Source organism: Corvus moneduloides, chromosome 4, assembly GCF_009650955.1.
Source record: "Corvus moneduloides isolate bCorMon1 chromosome 4, bCorMon1.pri, whole genome shotgun sequence".
Taxonomy (NCBI): Eukaryota; Metazoa; Chordata; class Aves; order Passeriformes; family Corvidae; genus Corvus; species Corvus moneduloides.
Genome location: NC_045479.1, coordinates 59876819 through 59893804, shown reverse-complemented (window position 1 = coordinate 59893804; position 16986 = coordinate 59876819). Strand labels below are relative to the sequence as shown.

The 16986-nt window shown below is 41.2% G+C and overlaps 1 protein-coding gene across 1 annotated transcript in view; it reads left to right on the top strand.

Annotated features, from left to right (window-relative positions):
- Positions 1–16405, top strand: part of LOC116443654 (sucrase-isomaltase, intestinal-like) — a 63451-nt gene extending 47046 nt beyond the window's left edge. Inside the window, exons 17-23 of the mRNA XM_032107960.1 lie at positions 2349–2433; positions 4967–5023; positions 6704–6834; positions 7643–7731; positions 8773–8822; positions 13198–13356; positions 16162–16405. Of these exons, the coding sequence (XP_031963851.1) occupies positions 2349–2433; positions 4967–5023; positions 6704–6834; positions 7643–7731; positions 8773–8822; positions 13198–13356; positions 16162–16221 (631 nt within the window). The 3' untranslated portion in view covers positions 16222–16405. The remainder of the gene's footprint in view (positions 1–2348; positions 2434–4966; positions 5024–6703; positions 6835–7642; positions 7732–8772; positions 8823–13197; positions 13357–16161) is intronic.
- The last annotated feature ends 581 nt before the right edge of the window (positions 16406–16986 follow it).

The window sequence follows — 16986 nt, the reverse complement described above, 5'->3', positions numbered from 1 at the left end:
GCAGTTTAGTAGTGGGTCTACCCAAGTAGAGAAAGTGACCCAGATGCTAACAGGAGAAATGTGGGTTTTTGAGAAAGAGAGCTGAAACAGAATTTTCAGTGTATGGATGATGGAAATTTACATCAACCTTGCCTCTTACTTGTAAAAAATACAAAGGAAAACTACAAACTCCTGCATTCGTTTTTCAGGTGAAGCTCTTAAGAGTTCACAGTCCTCACCATGAAAACAGCTGTACCTAGGCAGGGAGTCTCCAATCAATAGCCATTTCGTGTGGACATTTCATTCCATTTTGAACATTTAGAGGCTCATTTCAAGTAACAAACAAGAACAACATCCCTGTAGATTCATACAAGCATATTTGGTGCCTCTGAGGCTTTCACTCCATGAAGCAGAGGCGTCAATATCTCAGCTGTCTAAAAAGACCATGAGGTGGTAATCCATTAGTGGAAGGGAAAGTTGTGTTTAAAGGCTAAACAGGGGGAAAATATGACAGAAAAGAGGCCAGCATCTAACCAGACAAAGTAGTAGATAGAATTAAAGACCTTTCATAGATCACAGCTTAATGGTTTAATGGCTTATATTTTCAAAATAGGGAAGTTCATTTGTTTACTGAATTTGTGCTAGTGGTTGCTATAATTGCAAGAGAAAATTAGGCTGAGTTAGAGGGTGAGATGCTTGTTTCCATGTAAAATATGATTGATTCTTCTTTTTTCATAATTTCTTGATCAGCTCTTTGTCCTGAAATCTCCCACAACAAAATATATTGTATTAATATTACAATTTTATTACAGTGAAATTGAAAATACAGAGCACCTATTGAGATGACAGAAAAACTCATGTTTTGTATTTCAAAACTTTAGGACAAGGTAATTAATCAAAAACGGTAATCTGCTTTAAATATTTACAAAACATTATGTCAAAATGCAATAATGACCAAGGTTAATGTGTCCAAAAGAGCTACTGTTCTGGACAGAAAAAGAAACTCTGAATAAATTGAGGTTTCTTTTAAGTAGAGCCCAAGGCATGCCTTCAAGAACATTTTTTCCTAAGTTCCGTGTATTCCTGTACTCCTCTAAGTTTGCAATATTTTAGAAATCTGAGCACTCAATAGGTGTCTTTTTATTGCCAAGTTATCTTTACTTGTTTGGGGAAATTTCTGTAAGCCTGGGCAGGGTGCAGTGTGGGCCTTTGCCCCAAGCAGACAGGGTGTCAGAGCAGGGCACTGACACGGGGCCACTCTGCTCCAGCCAGTGTTCAACAGAGACCTGGCTTTAGACAGAGACAGCTGCAAAGTCCGTGAAACAGACACAGTAAATGAATTTTTAAACAAGGAGTTGATATGTCCTTAGAGAATAATATGTAAATATGCAATAGCCAGTGTGAATTTGTCAAAAATGCGTGAAAACCAGACCAGTTGCCATTTCTGACAAGGCAGCAGTGTTGTTGGAGTGGCAGGGGGGCAGGGGAGCAGCAGAAGTCAGGAGGTACAAGGTACCTTGATTTTAGGAGGATTTGAGACACACTTTGTGTGACATTCTTATAAGAACTAGGATCCATTAATTATTTCCTCAGGAATAGACTTACAAATGATTGAAAACCTATTTAAATTCTCAAGGATTTTATGCTGGATGAGTGGAGGTTCCTAAGTTGGGAAGGATGTCTCTTCTTTGCCAGGTGCTGTTCGATATTTTCATTAGATGAAGCACGGTGGAGTAGAGATCTCTTCCCAAGAGAAGGCAGGTGATGCCAGGCAAATGAGACTGAGCATTCTGGAGAACATGATCAGAATCCAAATCAATTTTAGTGCATCGAGTAAAATGGATTGAATTCCGTAGGTTTTTCATCCATTCAGGAGAGGCAGCTAAAAAGCACAATATATATGAATGTTGCTTTGTGTTTGTCTTGCAAACAATTTCAAATGTAAATCTGTGAAAGGTGTGGAAAGCCAAATCCAAGGATTTTCACAAATGCTTTAGATCCTAGAGCACAGTGTTTTTATTCTGTGTTCCCTCTCCTGGGCCTGGCCCCTCTCCTGCTCATTGGTTCCCACAATGAACTCTCAGCCCAATGAACAGAAATTAAGTGAATTGTTTTCCCACTGTTGCTGTTCTGAAAAGATATCAGCTTCATCATTTTGTGAGAGTTCTGGTCTGCTCTGAGATGGTAGGTATTACTGAAATATCTGAATCTCTGTCCAGCTTTTGGCATTCCCTCAATCAGGAAAAATATTTGACTGTGTTGAAGGATACTTTCAGGAAGCAAATTACTTGTCACAGTGAGTAATATCAAAATATTTGGCAAATTCTAGTGACTGTGAATTAACATTGTGTATTTCACTTTCAAAATAGATTTACCTCTGATCAGGAGACTCATGGAATAGATACTGCCTTCCTTTGGGGACCTGCCTTTATGATTGCTCCTGTTCTTGAAGAGGCAAGTACTGTAATTAAAAATGCCATCATACTGGAATAAAAGAAACGAATGATGCTTAGGGCATTGGATGACATTCAGAGCATGTTTGCTCATATCCATCCCCTTCTACTCTCCACTGTCAAAGCTTGCAGAATACATTCCTGAGCAGCACAGACAGTACAGAGCTTTTCAGTACTTGAAGTGGGAGGATGAAAGTGGGGGCACAGCCTTTCCCTTCTACTCCAAGTGAGGAATGGATGTAAAGAGGCTGGATGCTGCCCCTGACGTGCTCCTGTTACTGTGCTGGCAGCAGTTTCCAAGGACACACACAGAGCAGTAATTGTCAAGCTAGGAAGAAACACACAGATATGAAAGCAAACTGGTTTCCATATTACCGCTCACCCACAGTGTTTTGGAACTGCGGCATTTCAAGGGCTATGGGAGGAGTTTCCCAGCATCACAGGCAAAGGCAGTCATTATGGAAACAATAATGATTATGTTAGCTGCTAACAGGACAGGTTTTAAAAAGCAGCATTTTCATCTGCTGTGCTGGGCACAGTACTGGGGTCATGGCTCTCGCTGCTTGTCTGGAGCAAGGGTGTGTTTCTCTCCTTGCCCACCACTGACTGCTGGCAGCACAGGAAAGGTACGTCTGAGCAGATGTAAGTATTTTCATGTGATGTATCCTAGTGCAGTTTGCAATCAGCATGCTGCCAGAATATCTGATATAGTTCTAGATGTTGCTGATGATCAAACATATAAACAGGCCACTGTTAGTCACGTTTTTTTTAACTAACCCTTTTGTCTCTGTGAATTTAATATAAAAATCTTATTCCTGCATCTAAAACTATTCTGACCCCACTGAGGCATTTCTTTCATCAGTCCTTTATCTTCAGACTCACACAGGTTTCTAATAGCTGATGAGTAACAAGGAGATTTCACAGGGTCTCAGACCAGCAAGATGAGGAAGGATGTGAAAAAACCCTTCCCATGAAGAGGGAGTGACAAGCCAGGGGAGGCTTCCTGCAAAGAATTGAATAAAAGGGAACATTACAAAGATATATAAAATGATAGGGGGTCTAGATAAGGAGTTCTTTATGGTTTTTTGAAGAACTGCAGCACAAAAGGAGGGCTGCATGCCTGTGGCCTGATGAGGGAAGCAGAACTTTGAAGGCAGCACATTGCTGGGTCTTGCAGTGTGATAGCTGGCAGCCAGGGCTGCGCCAGCTGGCAGGGCAGGGGCAGAGGTGAGCTGTAAGCCCCACACTCTGGCAGTGCAGGCCAGCAGTGACTGTGTCAAACTGCAGCATGGCATCTGCTTGTGTAGAGAAGATGGGTCAGGGGTGACTTGCCCTTCACTCCTTGAGTCCTAGGATGAGAGCAAGTGAGACATCCAAAAAGAATTAGAATGGGGAACTGCTTTACACACTGGTTTGTTATTTAGGGAGTCATAAAGGTGAAGCTCATGGAATCATAAAGACATAGAATAGTTTGCGTTGGAAGAGACCTTAAAGATCATCTTGTTCCAACCCCCGTGCCATGGGCAGGGCCACCTCCCACTGGGCCAAGTTGCTCAAAGCTCCATCCAACCTGGCCCTAAAATCATCATGACTCAGATGATGGTTACACACTTTTCTGTAGACCAGAGTATCCAGGGTTGTCATAATACTGCAGAGAAAAGATGGAGAGGGGAGCATCTTGACTTTATAAGGTTTTTCGTATATCTAAAACCCCTAAAATGTCAAATGGTAACTTTGCCTTAACTCTTCCACCTTTAGTTGCTCCACAAGATTCCTAGGGTAGTCCTTGGGGCTAAACCATAATTCTGCAAAGGGGCAGACATCTACACTGAGAGTAAAAATTAATCTGTTTGTGAGATTAAGCAACTTGTGACAAAAATGGAAGTATGTTTTGATTCCAGCTGTTCCTGGAGTTATTAATACAAAGTGCCTTTAGCATGATTCCGTCCCTGCAGCGATATGACACAACACATGCTGCAAAACAAAGTACAGTAATTGTGCAATTAGCAAAACATTTATTATTTATTATTACTTATCTGCAACTTTAAATTTTTTACAAGAAGAGAAGGATCTGTGTATCCTCTGTGTGCTAGAGCTTATTCTCTGCCTATTTCTGCGACTGGAACAGTGCAAGAGGCACTGAACAGTGGTGTCCTTCCGCTTCAGATGTGAAGCCCTGTCTTGCAAAGGCTGCCATAGCCCTCACTGGGGCTGCTCGGATGTTGGAGGAGTGCACCTAGGCCAGTTACATTTGCAAGACATAGAGTTATGTACTAGAATGAAATAATCATGTAACATTGACTCATCCCGGGATGTGGCAGTAAAACCCCCAAATAGGATAGGCTTGTCTGTTTAGTATTATAGATTAGCCAGCACTAGTTCACTGCTAGGACAGTAACCCAGCCATAATATCCAAAATTTGATATTATTAGAATATTCAGCATACATCTCTCCATGCACAAATACAATAAAGCTAATGTAATATCAGAAATGCAAAAAGAAAAAAGACTTTAATCTCTTTATAACAATTACAGGGAGCAAGATCTGTGACTGTATACTTCCCTGAAGCACAATGGTTCGACTACTATACCGTATGTATTTTTAAGATTCATTTTCTTACTTTTTTTTTTTACATAATTTAAAATGGTACAATTCCAGCAAAATAACTTTCAGCAATGTTCAGCAGTATTTTTGCCACAGCATCTGTATTTAACTAGAAACTAGAAGAACAAAAAGTTTACATCAGGCTAGCTGGGAGAGTAAATTACACATCTTTCAGTAACATTTTATTTTCTGTTTTTGCTATGTAAAGCTCTAAGTCACAGTGAACAGAATTTTCAAGAGCAGCCTAGACATGCATGAAAGTGCCAGGATTTCTTTCTTTGCCCCCCACTTTTAATTCTTGTTCTGATACACTTCCCTGCACAGAGACAGAGGCAGAAACCTAAGCCACACTCCTGAGAACATGCCACAAGCCCTCCTGTGCATGTACTTTTGCACATGCATCACTTTTGACAGAAGGCATATTGTGAGAGCAGGGTGAGGCCCCGCTCTGGAAGATGCTTCCAAGAGATGCAGAACAATCTGCTCTGTGGGACATGCCAGTACCTTCTCTTTTCAGGGACTGTGAGTCTTGACCTTCCCAACACCGTCACCAGGACCGCATTTCCAAAAGTGCTCTGCTGCAATCTGCAGCCTAAGCCCAGTGTTGGCTTCAAGAGAAGCAGTTAAGCTGATGCTAAGAGCTTTCAGAAATGTGAGCCCAGGATCATCAGGCTGTTTGCTGTTAACTCTCCTGAGCGCCCCTGGCAGAGGAGCAGGCAGAACAGAAATGTTCTCAGAGGAAATTCAGGCTTATTCTTAAATAAGTTTGGTCATTTTCAGCATTTGGCTGGTGTCCTCAGATGGATGTTCATCCAACCCTTTTTCTCTTTTCATAAAACTGTGATGCTGCAAAGTTGAACATTCAGTTCAACTCTCCTTGTGGTTCCCCCTGAGCCTCCTTGCTGCACTGGGCACAGGGACAGTGGCCTGTGTCCCTTGCCTTGCCTATGTGCCTGCCCCTGGCATTGCTCAGCTCCCAGTATTTGGCACGTACTTGTCATGCACGTGGTGCTTATCCAAACCAAGGTTGGGTGCTTGCCATAAATCATTATTACCATTTACAGAGGGCAAGAGCAAAGCCTTCCTGTTATTTACTCTGTACATAAGTCTTGCCTACAGCTGGTTTTGAGGCATTAAACCAGAAAAGGATGATGCAGAGAACTTAATGCTGGTTGTCTACACACACACAAATTTCACTCACTGAATGCTGTAATTACTTTTTGAAAGGGGAAGAATTGTTCTTAGAAGAGAAGAAAATCTACAGTTTACATTCCCAAATGACTATGAATCACTTACCTTAAACTGAATTGTGACAGGCTCCATATGTATAAAAAGAGGAAGCAAAAGTTTCTTTTTATTTTTGCTCAGTCTCTTGATGAGTGGCTTTTTTTTCACAGCATATGAAATAATGATACCATTTTTAAAGACCATTTGCTGTTTTTCAGTCATGATGCTTCTGTCTCATGCATATGCATAACTGCAGGGGCTAGATCCTCTTTCATGTTAAAAAAGAAACTACAGGAATACTCCTGAAGTCCATGTTTTAGTTTGTTTTTTTTCACTGATGTAACTGAAATGAAAATGTACCCCTTGCTCTCTTTTTCAGTGGTGTATATGTATAGTGCCTGGATTGGCATTTTTTTTAACTGCATTAATTTTTGCGGTAGGGTCTTAGAGTGCCAAATGCCTGGAAGAAGAACTATGCTACTGTGTCTGCCCCACTGAGCAAGATCCCTCTGTACATCCGTGGAGGGTACATTCTGCCACAACAGGCACCAGCCACAACCACTACTGAGAGGTAACGTCACCTGTGTTTGTCACCAAGCAGCCGCGATGTGGGTCAGACTCGCAGTCAGTCAAAAAAGCAATCAAAAGAAAGTACAGAAGAGAGACTATCTGCAGCTCCCAGCTGCCATCCCAAGTGATAAGTACAGTATTTTTTTACCACTATTTGCTCCCTTTCATTAGGAGAAATCACCTCAAAGATGACCCATGTCACTGTTAGCACAGTTGATGCCTACTCCTGGCTCTGTGGTTATGCTCAGAAAAGCTTTTGCACCTTTTACTGCCACACTGACCTGCTGTCAGTCATTCAGATGAAATGTATGCAAGGGGAAATGCAAAACTCTTCTTGGGCGAATTTATCAAATGCCATAAACAAGGTGGAAAAGCTCAAATCTCTCTTCAGGAAAATTATTTCCCCATGCCAATGGATGTGCTGGTCTCAAGTCTGACCTATGCTCAGAAGCTAATCTGAGTAGGAAAGAGAGGGGACAGCGCTGTGCAGCAACCATACTATGGTAGTACTGGGGACCAGTTAACTCCCAGACTGTCCAGTTATCATACATTAAGGCCACAAAAGAAGGGGGAACTTGTCCACATGAGCACTCAAAAGGTGGGAATTTTACACTTCAGTGGGACAAAGCAAGGCAAAGATTTTGTCATCACTTAGGGAGTCCTTTTGGTAAACACTGTTGTCATTCTTCTGTCATGACCTTTTTAGTAATGTTAAAATGGGAGTTGTGCTCAGAAGTTTTTGTTAAGTTACTTGGAAGGGACAGTGCACACAGGTTTGTACTGACACTTCTCAATGTGTTTGTCAACAGCCGCCTGAACCCATTTGGACTGATTATTGCCCTGGATGAACAAGGACAAGCTTCTGGATCTCTCTTCTGGGATGATGGTGATTCCATTGGTAAGCCTGGTCCCCTGCTGTGAAGCAGTGTCTGCATAGAGGGCTCTCCTCAGGCCCCCTTTTCAGCAGCATAATGGCACTGGCTCCTGCTAGAAATAACTGGAGAACTGACCCCAGGTTGAACAGTAAAAAGGTCAATGGAAAGTTGAATATGAGTCAGCAGTGCCCTGGCAGCCAGGCGGGCCAACCATGTCCTGGGGGCATCAGGCGCAGCATCTGAACCCAGGCAAGGGAGGGGCTTGTCCGGCCCTGCTCTGCTCTGGGGCAGCCTCACCTTGAGGTTGCTGGGAGCAGTTCTGGGCACCACAATATAAAAAGACATTAAACTGTTAGAGAGTGTCCAAAGGAGGGCAACAAAGACAGTGAAGGGCCTTGAGGAGAAGCCATATGAGGAACGACTGAGGTCACTTGGTCTGTTCAGCTTGGAGGAGACTGAGGGGAGACCTCATTGCAGTTAAACTTCCTCTTGAGGGAAGAGGAGGGGCAGGAACCAATCTCTTCTCTGTGGTGACCACTGACAGGACCCAAGGGAATGGCCTGAAGCTGTGTCAGGGGAGGTTTAGGTTGGATGTTAGAAAAAGGTTCTTCCCCCAGAGGATGGTTGGGCACTGGAACAGCTCCCCAGGGCAGCAGTCACAGCACCAGCCTGACAGAGTTCAAGAAGTGTTTGGACAATGCTCTTGGGCACATGGGGCGATGCTTGGGAATGGTGCTGTGCAGGACTGGGAGTTGGACTTGATTATCCTTGAGGGTCCCTTCTAAGTCATCTTATTCTGTGATTCTGTGAAGGCAAAAAGCAGATTGCTCTTGAAGTTAGCCTTTTGATATGAGAAATGTGTGACACTGGGAGCAGCTGGTCTGCTAGGGAGGGCAATCTCTCACCTTGTGTTCTCCTGAGATCAACCTAAGACTAGAGGAAGAGATTAAATAGCCCACAAATCATCTTAGTCTGACCTTAGCCACTTGCTACAATAATGTGAACTGCTTATGGATTTTGCTGCCTGTTTTGATATCAATTGTCCTTGCTTTGTGTTTTGACAGATACTATTGAAAAAGAGAACTACTTCTTGGCTAAATATACATTCAGCAAAGTAAGTGGCAACATACAAGGTACCTACTTACATAGAGGTAGCTGTATTTTAGTGTAGCCATTTTAAGGTGCTGATGTCTAACTTTTCTCTGGAAAGCTTTTTATCTTCTAGCTCAGTCTATAAACCGGGTAAGCTACCTAATGCTTTCATTTACAGCTAGCTACAAAATAGTCCAGCTATGATCCTGCAGTTTTGTGTTTGCTTCATTGAGTATCATAATGACACATGTCATTAATGTCCCTGCTGTGACACGAATCTGAAAAAACCCACTTTTTCAACTTTTTTTTTTTTCCTTAGCTGCAGCTCCTGGGGACAAGGGACCTTTTTCTTGTCTTCTTCCTAGCAAACACTTTTAGTCTGACGGGTGGGAGAAGGCTAGATTCCTCTCTTCAGGATATCCCAGCAACCTTTTAACTTTGATCACTTGATGTTTTTGTTTTGTGGTGTAGAGAATTACGTAGTCTCAATTCTTTAGCTTGCGTTTCCTTGTCTGACAGCACAGACACTGCTCCCATGGTCGGCATCCTGTGGAGAGATCCAGCATGCTACTGGCAACCCGCGGTGCTGATCAGATGCTCTGTGCAGCACAGGAGCAGATTAGCTCAGGGTCAGTGCTCTGATGCCTTTCACACAGTGCTCAGTTCTGCACAGACATGTCCTGGGAAAGACCTATAGAAAAGCCCAACAGTCAAGGCTTCAGTCCAGTAAAATACTATAAAATATATCTGCCATAAGCTCATTAAGTATATGATAGTAAGTTGTGGGAGTTATTGTAGAAAAACCTTAACCTACTTCAATAACCCATCTATACAGATCATATTTCATCAGCAACTCTAGCATTTGGTAAGAAATAGGATATTGTATGTAGACTATGGCATGGTTTGGTCCCCAGCCTTCTGAACATGAGCCAGCATGTGCCCAAGTGGCCAAGAAGGCCAAGGGCATCCTGGCTTGTATCAGAAATATACAGGACCAGGGCAATGACTGTACCTCTGTACTTGCCACTGGTGAAGCCAGACCTCAGATCCTGTGTTCAGAGAAGGGCAGTGGAGCTGGGGAAGGGTCTGGAGCACAAGTCTGATGAGGAGCAGCTGAGGGAGCTGGGGTTGTTGGACCTGGAGAAAAGGAGGCTCAGGGGAGACCTTATGGCTCTCTACAACTGCCTGAAAGGAGGCTGTAGCCAGGTGGGGGTCAGTCTCTTCTTCCAATTAACAAGTGATAGGACCAGAGGCCTCAGGTTATACCAGGGAGGATTAGATTAGGTATTAGGAAAAATTTCTTGACTGAAAGGGCTGTCGAGCTCTGGAATAAACTACTTAGAGTAGTTAGGAAGTGGCGGAGTCACCATCCCTGGAGGTATTTAAAAGATGTGTAGATGTGGCCCTCAGGGACATGGTTTAGTGGTGGACTTGGCAGTGCTGGGTTAATGGTTGAACTTGGTAACCCTAAAGGTATTTTCCAACCTAAATGATACATGATTTTCATGCCATGTATTCCTAAAAGCCCCAAAGTAATCTACAGAAAATATTCAAAACAATAAAATCGTGTTAACCTCTATTGTGATATTGCTCGTAGAAGGACTTCTTCCAGGAGAAAGAGCAACAGCAGTCCAGGATAAGCCAATGGGCTTATTATGTAGCCTGGTATATTCGTGAAATATTTTCCTGGAACTAATACCACATGGGTAGACTTTAAATTTAATTTTAACTTACTTTGTTCTTGATTTACCAAGAAAAAAAGTTCATTCTTCTTCAGAAAAAAAGGATGTTGCAACAGCAAAAAGGAAGACAAATCACTTTGGTTTTCTGTAGTCTGTGTATAGTAATTTATTGCAGGAAGGCTACAGAAAAACAATATCCAGTTTTATATTAAATTCTGAACTGTGCAAATTAGATTGTTGATTCTCTGGCACTTCCATTTCTCATTGCTCATATTTGACTTCTGCCTGTACATCCATGACTGAATTCCCTATCTACATTCCAGTAATCTTTAATGTTGAGGTTTTTATTCTGTGTTTGTAAAGAAAATGGTCCATCTCAAATAGCAAATTGTAGAGGTATGAAAAATCTATGAAGGCCTTAGTATTTGTTGCACATTTCTATATTCTTAAAAAAATGTGGATGAATAATTTAATCACACCTAGTTTTAGGGGAACACACAAGTTTTTTTTCCCTGAGAGATTTTCTGGTAAGGTCTGACATCACTGCATTTACTCTGAACCCAGCATGGGGTGTTGCAAAAGTAACAGCCACAGGATTAGACCCTTTAATTTTATATTTTCATTTAAAAAACTCAGAAGTATAAAGAAGAATTCAAGACAAGGGCAGGCACCTAAGTCTCAGAGAATGATTCAAGCTCCTGCTCTGTGCTGCTGTCTCACTGCAGTTGGCATTTTAATTCCCTTGACATGCCCCTTTTGACTCTCACAGTGACTACGTGACCTAAGTCAAAGTGCCCCCTTATATGAAGCCCACCAGGCTAGGAAAATACTTGATCCAGATGTATGAGATTGCTGTGCTTCAGGGATGAGCAGGGAGGTCCTCATCCCCAGGGGTGGCAGACAAGGCAGGTGTGCTCTGCCCTGTACCAAGCGGGTCCAGACTGTACTAAAAGAATGGTGATGGAAGGGTTGTCCAATGAAATGGGATCTTCTGAAAGGATGCATTAGGCACTAAGTGACTGAATAGCCTGAAAGCAAGTTTCTCCTAAAACTGGTCCAGTTTTCAGGGTGAAAATGTAGGGGGCAAAAGAGGTGAAGTTGATAGGATCAGAGCTAGATGATAAGAAGGAAAACTCATGACCTTTCTGCTCAGAGTACAGAAATCCTGGCTCCTGGCGTCAGATCAAGGGCTTCATGTCACTTTGCATTTATGGGGTTTTGAGTGACATCCATAACTCCCTCAAACAAGAAGTCAGGACCTTCCTGGGCAATTGCTTTCACCTCTAGATGCCTGGGGAGGGGAGGGTCACATCCACCCAGACCATCCTGTTGTCCTGTGCAGGGCAGGGAGTTGGACTCCATGATCCTTATGAGTCCCTTCCAACTCAGCATATTCTGTGATTCTGTTTCCCCAAGACCTCCAGTTCTAGACCTTGGTCAGGGAAAATGGTGCCTACTGAAGAGTCCTGTCTTGGGCCTCTGAGCTTGAGAGCCAAGTTCAACATCACACTGTGCTTCCTGGGTCTGTGTGGCCACCTGAGCTGGCTCTCCTGCTTAGCCACACCTGAGACAGCAATAAACCACCATAAGGAGATGCTCTCTCTAAACTGAGCCTCCCTCTATGCTGGAGCTCTGCCAGGGGGGATAAGACACCACATATAGGTACCCTACAGCATTTGCTGGAGGCTTTTGGAGGCCTCTCCCTGTTTGCTGAATAATAGCCAACATTCCTTATTTAGGCAGTTTAAATCAGTGTGCTGGGGCTTTGCACTTATTTTTAGTGCGGATGCCTGAAATAAGCAGTCTAAGCACAGCCCTAAGTTACAAATACTGTGATCTAGCTCCTGCTCCCCTCCTACAATGCACCACTGAAATACCATAAGCTAATTTATGCAAAAGGTTCCATCATGGGTTTCTCCTTGGCATATTTTTAAAAAGTCATGATTGTATAGCAATTCATCATTTCCTGAGCAGTGTAATTCACCTTTATTTCCTTAACAACTTTGATCACGTAAGAGATATGATGATTCCTCTTCATTGCATGTATGGGAAATTACTGTCACTGGTGTTCCAAATGAATTAGTTTAATGACTTTGTATGTCCTCTTGGTACTCCCCTAAATATAGGATATATAGTAAATAAAAAGTACAACAAACACAGCTCTGTGGACATACAATGTTCCTTTAGTCTCCTTAAACATATATATATGTTCTCCTGGAACATATATAACTGAGGTTTCTAGCAGGAGATGTGGTATATAAAATAGGAGCAAAATATCTAGCAGCTGGTGTTTTTGGAAGATGCTAGTGTTTTAAAGCAGTTAGTTTTGGATGTTAATTAAATCTGTCTTAAGGTCACTAATTGAATCTCTGTATCTGGATTTTGGCTTTGCATATGCCACTGTACTCTGTAATGGGTACAAGAACAAAATTTACATTGATTAAAAATAGAAAAACATGTCTTCTTGGACATGTTTTTTCTATTCGTAATCCAATGAATGTTGTAAATGTTATTTACTTTCTTAGTTTATAATCATACATGAAACCTTTCTTATGTGCAAATTAATGTGACTGTTGTTTTTTCCTTTATGACGTCAGTGTCTACATTGGACATTCTGTATGTTCACTGACAAGGATGAAACCTTGTAACAGTGTGCAGCAAGTCACCTCTAAAGAGCTCTCGTGGTCCTAAAGTTTTCTCTGTGGCTTTTTCCAGGGAAGCCTGAAGACAGAAATAATTAAAAATGGCTACCGTGGAGCTGACACTCTGAAGTACAACAAAATTACCATTCTTGGCCTGAAACTGAGACCTCAAGCTGTGTCTCTGAATGGAAGATCCATCCGTGGAGATGCTTTGTCTTACGAGATGAGTGGGGTAAGAGCTGAACTGAGTGGTTAAGAAAAAACTTAGGGAATGGAAGGTGAAGAACAGTGAAGAGAGATGAAGTCAGTGAAGGACAGGAACTGTTTCTCATCCACACCCCTTTACATTTCCAAGTATAACCAGACACCAGTTCTTGATACAACTAGTCTGACATTTAGGAGAGGAAAAAAAAGCAAAAGAAAAAGCACGAGATCTTTTAGGAAACTTTAATCTTTGCTATTGCATATGCACTCTCTTTTACTTAATGTCTGCCACTTTTACAAATTTTTGAACTAATGAAATACTGGAAAGAAGATACAGGTCCACGAGCTGAGAGCACTGTTAGCAGTTTTTATGGGCATTCTTATCATTCTGATAAAATGAGAAAACGTGTCAAAGTTTTTTATCTGCTGCTGAAAAGAAGTGTTGTGGATTTTTTCTTGCAATTACTTGGTGTTCAGAAATTGTTCCAGTGTAATTGGCTCTAAGAAGCATCTTCCTGTCTTCCAAGAGGTATAGTTTCAGCATCTTAAAGTGCCAAGCCTCAGTGTTCCAGACAAGATGCATGACTTGCTTGTGCAGTGCTCCTCTGGCACCAACATGGAGGTATTCCAGAGGGGATAGACTGCACACCCCTAATACACCCTAAGCTGCAACAGCCTCTGCGGTCCCAATTTTCTTTTGCACAGGAGTATAGACAAAAGGAGCAAAACCTTTTGCTTCCTTTCCTCAGGCCAGTTGTCCCGTATCTGTGACCAGCCACCAAGCTGAAGTGCACACTTTGTATGAGATGTGTACTCACATCTCAGCACTGGTCTGCATCTAGGGAACTCCTGGTGTTAACACTGCAAAATGCCACTAAATCATCCCGCAGTGGAAGATAACTGAGGCAACAAGTAGTGGATGTCACATCTTATGTTACCTTACATGCGTGGCTTAGTGGTTTTAAGTTTCATTTGTAACCAGAGAGTGATCCCCATTATACATACCTGGTACTACCATTTGTTTTATTGAAGGAATCTGAAAAGGAAGAAAATTGCTGAGAATAAATTTCTGCCTTGGAGAATTGTAAAAATCTCACTTTCAGAGACAATGTCATAAATAAATGTAATCAGTATTGCCTCAAGAGAAGAAATTGTTTAACAGCCTCTAAGCAAGCTGAAAGCAACATAAATGTGGGAGGGTAAAGAAAACATCCCATTGAGAGGTGTTTGAAGGTACCAATCACAGAAATCCAGAAGATAACTGCAGACTAACAGCCTCACATACAAAGATGATTTAAAAAGACTAATAAGCTTGTCACAAAAGTATAATTTAAAATTTGATTTAAGAGCAAAAGATTATCTTTGTGACTTTAGATCTATTTCAAATGCTGGAGGAAAAAACCCACCAAGCTGATGTTGTAGGGATCCAAAACTGCACAAAAGTTTTTTTATACCAAGTAAATATATTCTTCTCCCAATTCGAAAAGATTCAGTCAAACCTCTCCCACCATCCCTGTACAGATGTTACAATGTTGCTACCTATAATTATCTCAGGTTTGACCCTCTAAAAAAAAAAAAAATTAAAAAAGAGCACTAGCAGCAGCTTGGGTTTAGATCTTGAAAACTTACCCATGTAATTAAAAAAATAAAACACAAAGGGAAAATTTGCCACTTTCTTACAGGCTTAGTGAGATGACATTTTGTGTAATAGTTTATCAAGCAGAGACCCCACTGTTTGAAGGGCTACAGTAGAAACCAACTTCTACCACATTGGTTTTGCTTTACAGAAAGCATATTTACCTAATAGGGTGCTAAAGTGCTTATTGAGCCATATTTATTTGTATATAAATAGAAACAGGTTGCTTAGTAATAAGCCACTTCTTTCTCTCTGATTCATGCAGCACTACCCTGATCTGACATTTTCAATATCACAGAATCTTCCTATTATTAGGAGTCTGTTATCTTTTTTTTTCCTCTGGAGTCTCATGCCTTAAGGAACTGCACAGTGACTGCAGCAGGGATATTGGAAGGGTACATCTGTTGGCCAGGATTGTGCTGACAATAAAATGACCTGGGCATAGGGAAGGTTCTTTTTATCACTTGCATCCTCTGCTGGGAAGTGCAGAGGTTCCCAGCATCCATAGCTCCCAATGTCCATGCAGTATTGCAGTCTGGAGTAGCCGTTCTGGCTGTCTGGCAATTTTCAGGTTAGTGTTTGAGTGGGTTTGCAGGACTTATGTCTGGATTTTTCCCTGTATTTGAGGAAAAGGCTAATTATTCAATAAGTGGAATTCCAACTCACTAAGCAGTGGTGGAGAACTGTTTCTGATGAAAGATGAAAATATTAGATAATTTGAAGAAGTGATTTAAGTAAACACAGACTGTTAGAGTAATGTTAACATGAATTTTTGGGCTGGCAAAGAAATAGCTAAGAGGTGTGAATGGATATCATGCATTTTAAGAGATTATTAGTTCTGAAACCTAAAGATAAAACCGGTGAAGTACTGAAAATGGGAATTATGTGAGTAGCACAAAATACATTAAATTTAACATTGAACAAAGAGAGAGCATGACAGATATTGTATTTATAATTTAATATTTCATTCATGTTATTAATTAGTTTTAAACCATTCCTGAATTTCTAAAAGGGGTATTGAATTGAATACAGCAGTAGGAACATGCATGCTGCCATCAAGTCAGCCTCACCTACCAGATATGTCAAACAAAACATGAAGGTGTAAACGCAAGTTTCACTTCCTAATCTCTGTTTTGAACTGTTTTGGTTTTTTTACCTTAACATAACTCATTATTTTGTGTCTCTTTTCTTCCACAGAAACTGATTTTGCGGATTTCTGCTCCGCTTACTGAGGAACTCAACATTAAGTTTTACTAGAATGGTCAGAACACACTGGCTTAATTTACCATTCTTGACCCTCAAGATATTGATCTCAATATGATTTTAATGAAAAAAAAAATTAATCATTACAACATTGCTTATGAACCTCATGGCTGATGACTGATCTTTTCTTATGTAGTATTTGTAACTCAGTATTCCTCAAATAAAAGTTTCAACAGTAGTTAATGAGTATTAACATAAACTGATGTGTGTTTAAAATAGCATAGAAGAAATCATTCTGACAATTCTGTCTCACCACAGATGGAGATAATATTTGGAAATGTTCTCAGTGGGACCATATTCTGCACAGCATACACTGCTTCGGGTTTTTTTCAAAGCTGTGGTAGGAAAAAAAAAGAGTAACAATCAAGTAGTCAGCTTAATTCCCATAGCCCAATACATAACCTGCCATTAATATAATATGCAATACATATATAATCTAATAAATATTAATATCATATTATATTAAATATTATGTAATCATATCTAACAAATCAGCCAATTGTCCCAGACCACAAGATCTACAGCTGTAGTGATCACTCACTTTTGTCTCCATCCTGAACTGTGGCTGCAGCCTGGGCATGTCTTGGGATGCAGGAACCATAGAGAAAATTTATTGAAACTGGGGGATTTTTTTCAAGAATCTGATTCCCTGTGGAGACTGTCCCCAGTGTTAAGATCAGCTGTTACCACAGCACATAGTTTGTGCCCTCGAATTTACACCATGACTTCTGATAGGAGGGATCCACACCATGGTGGGGC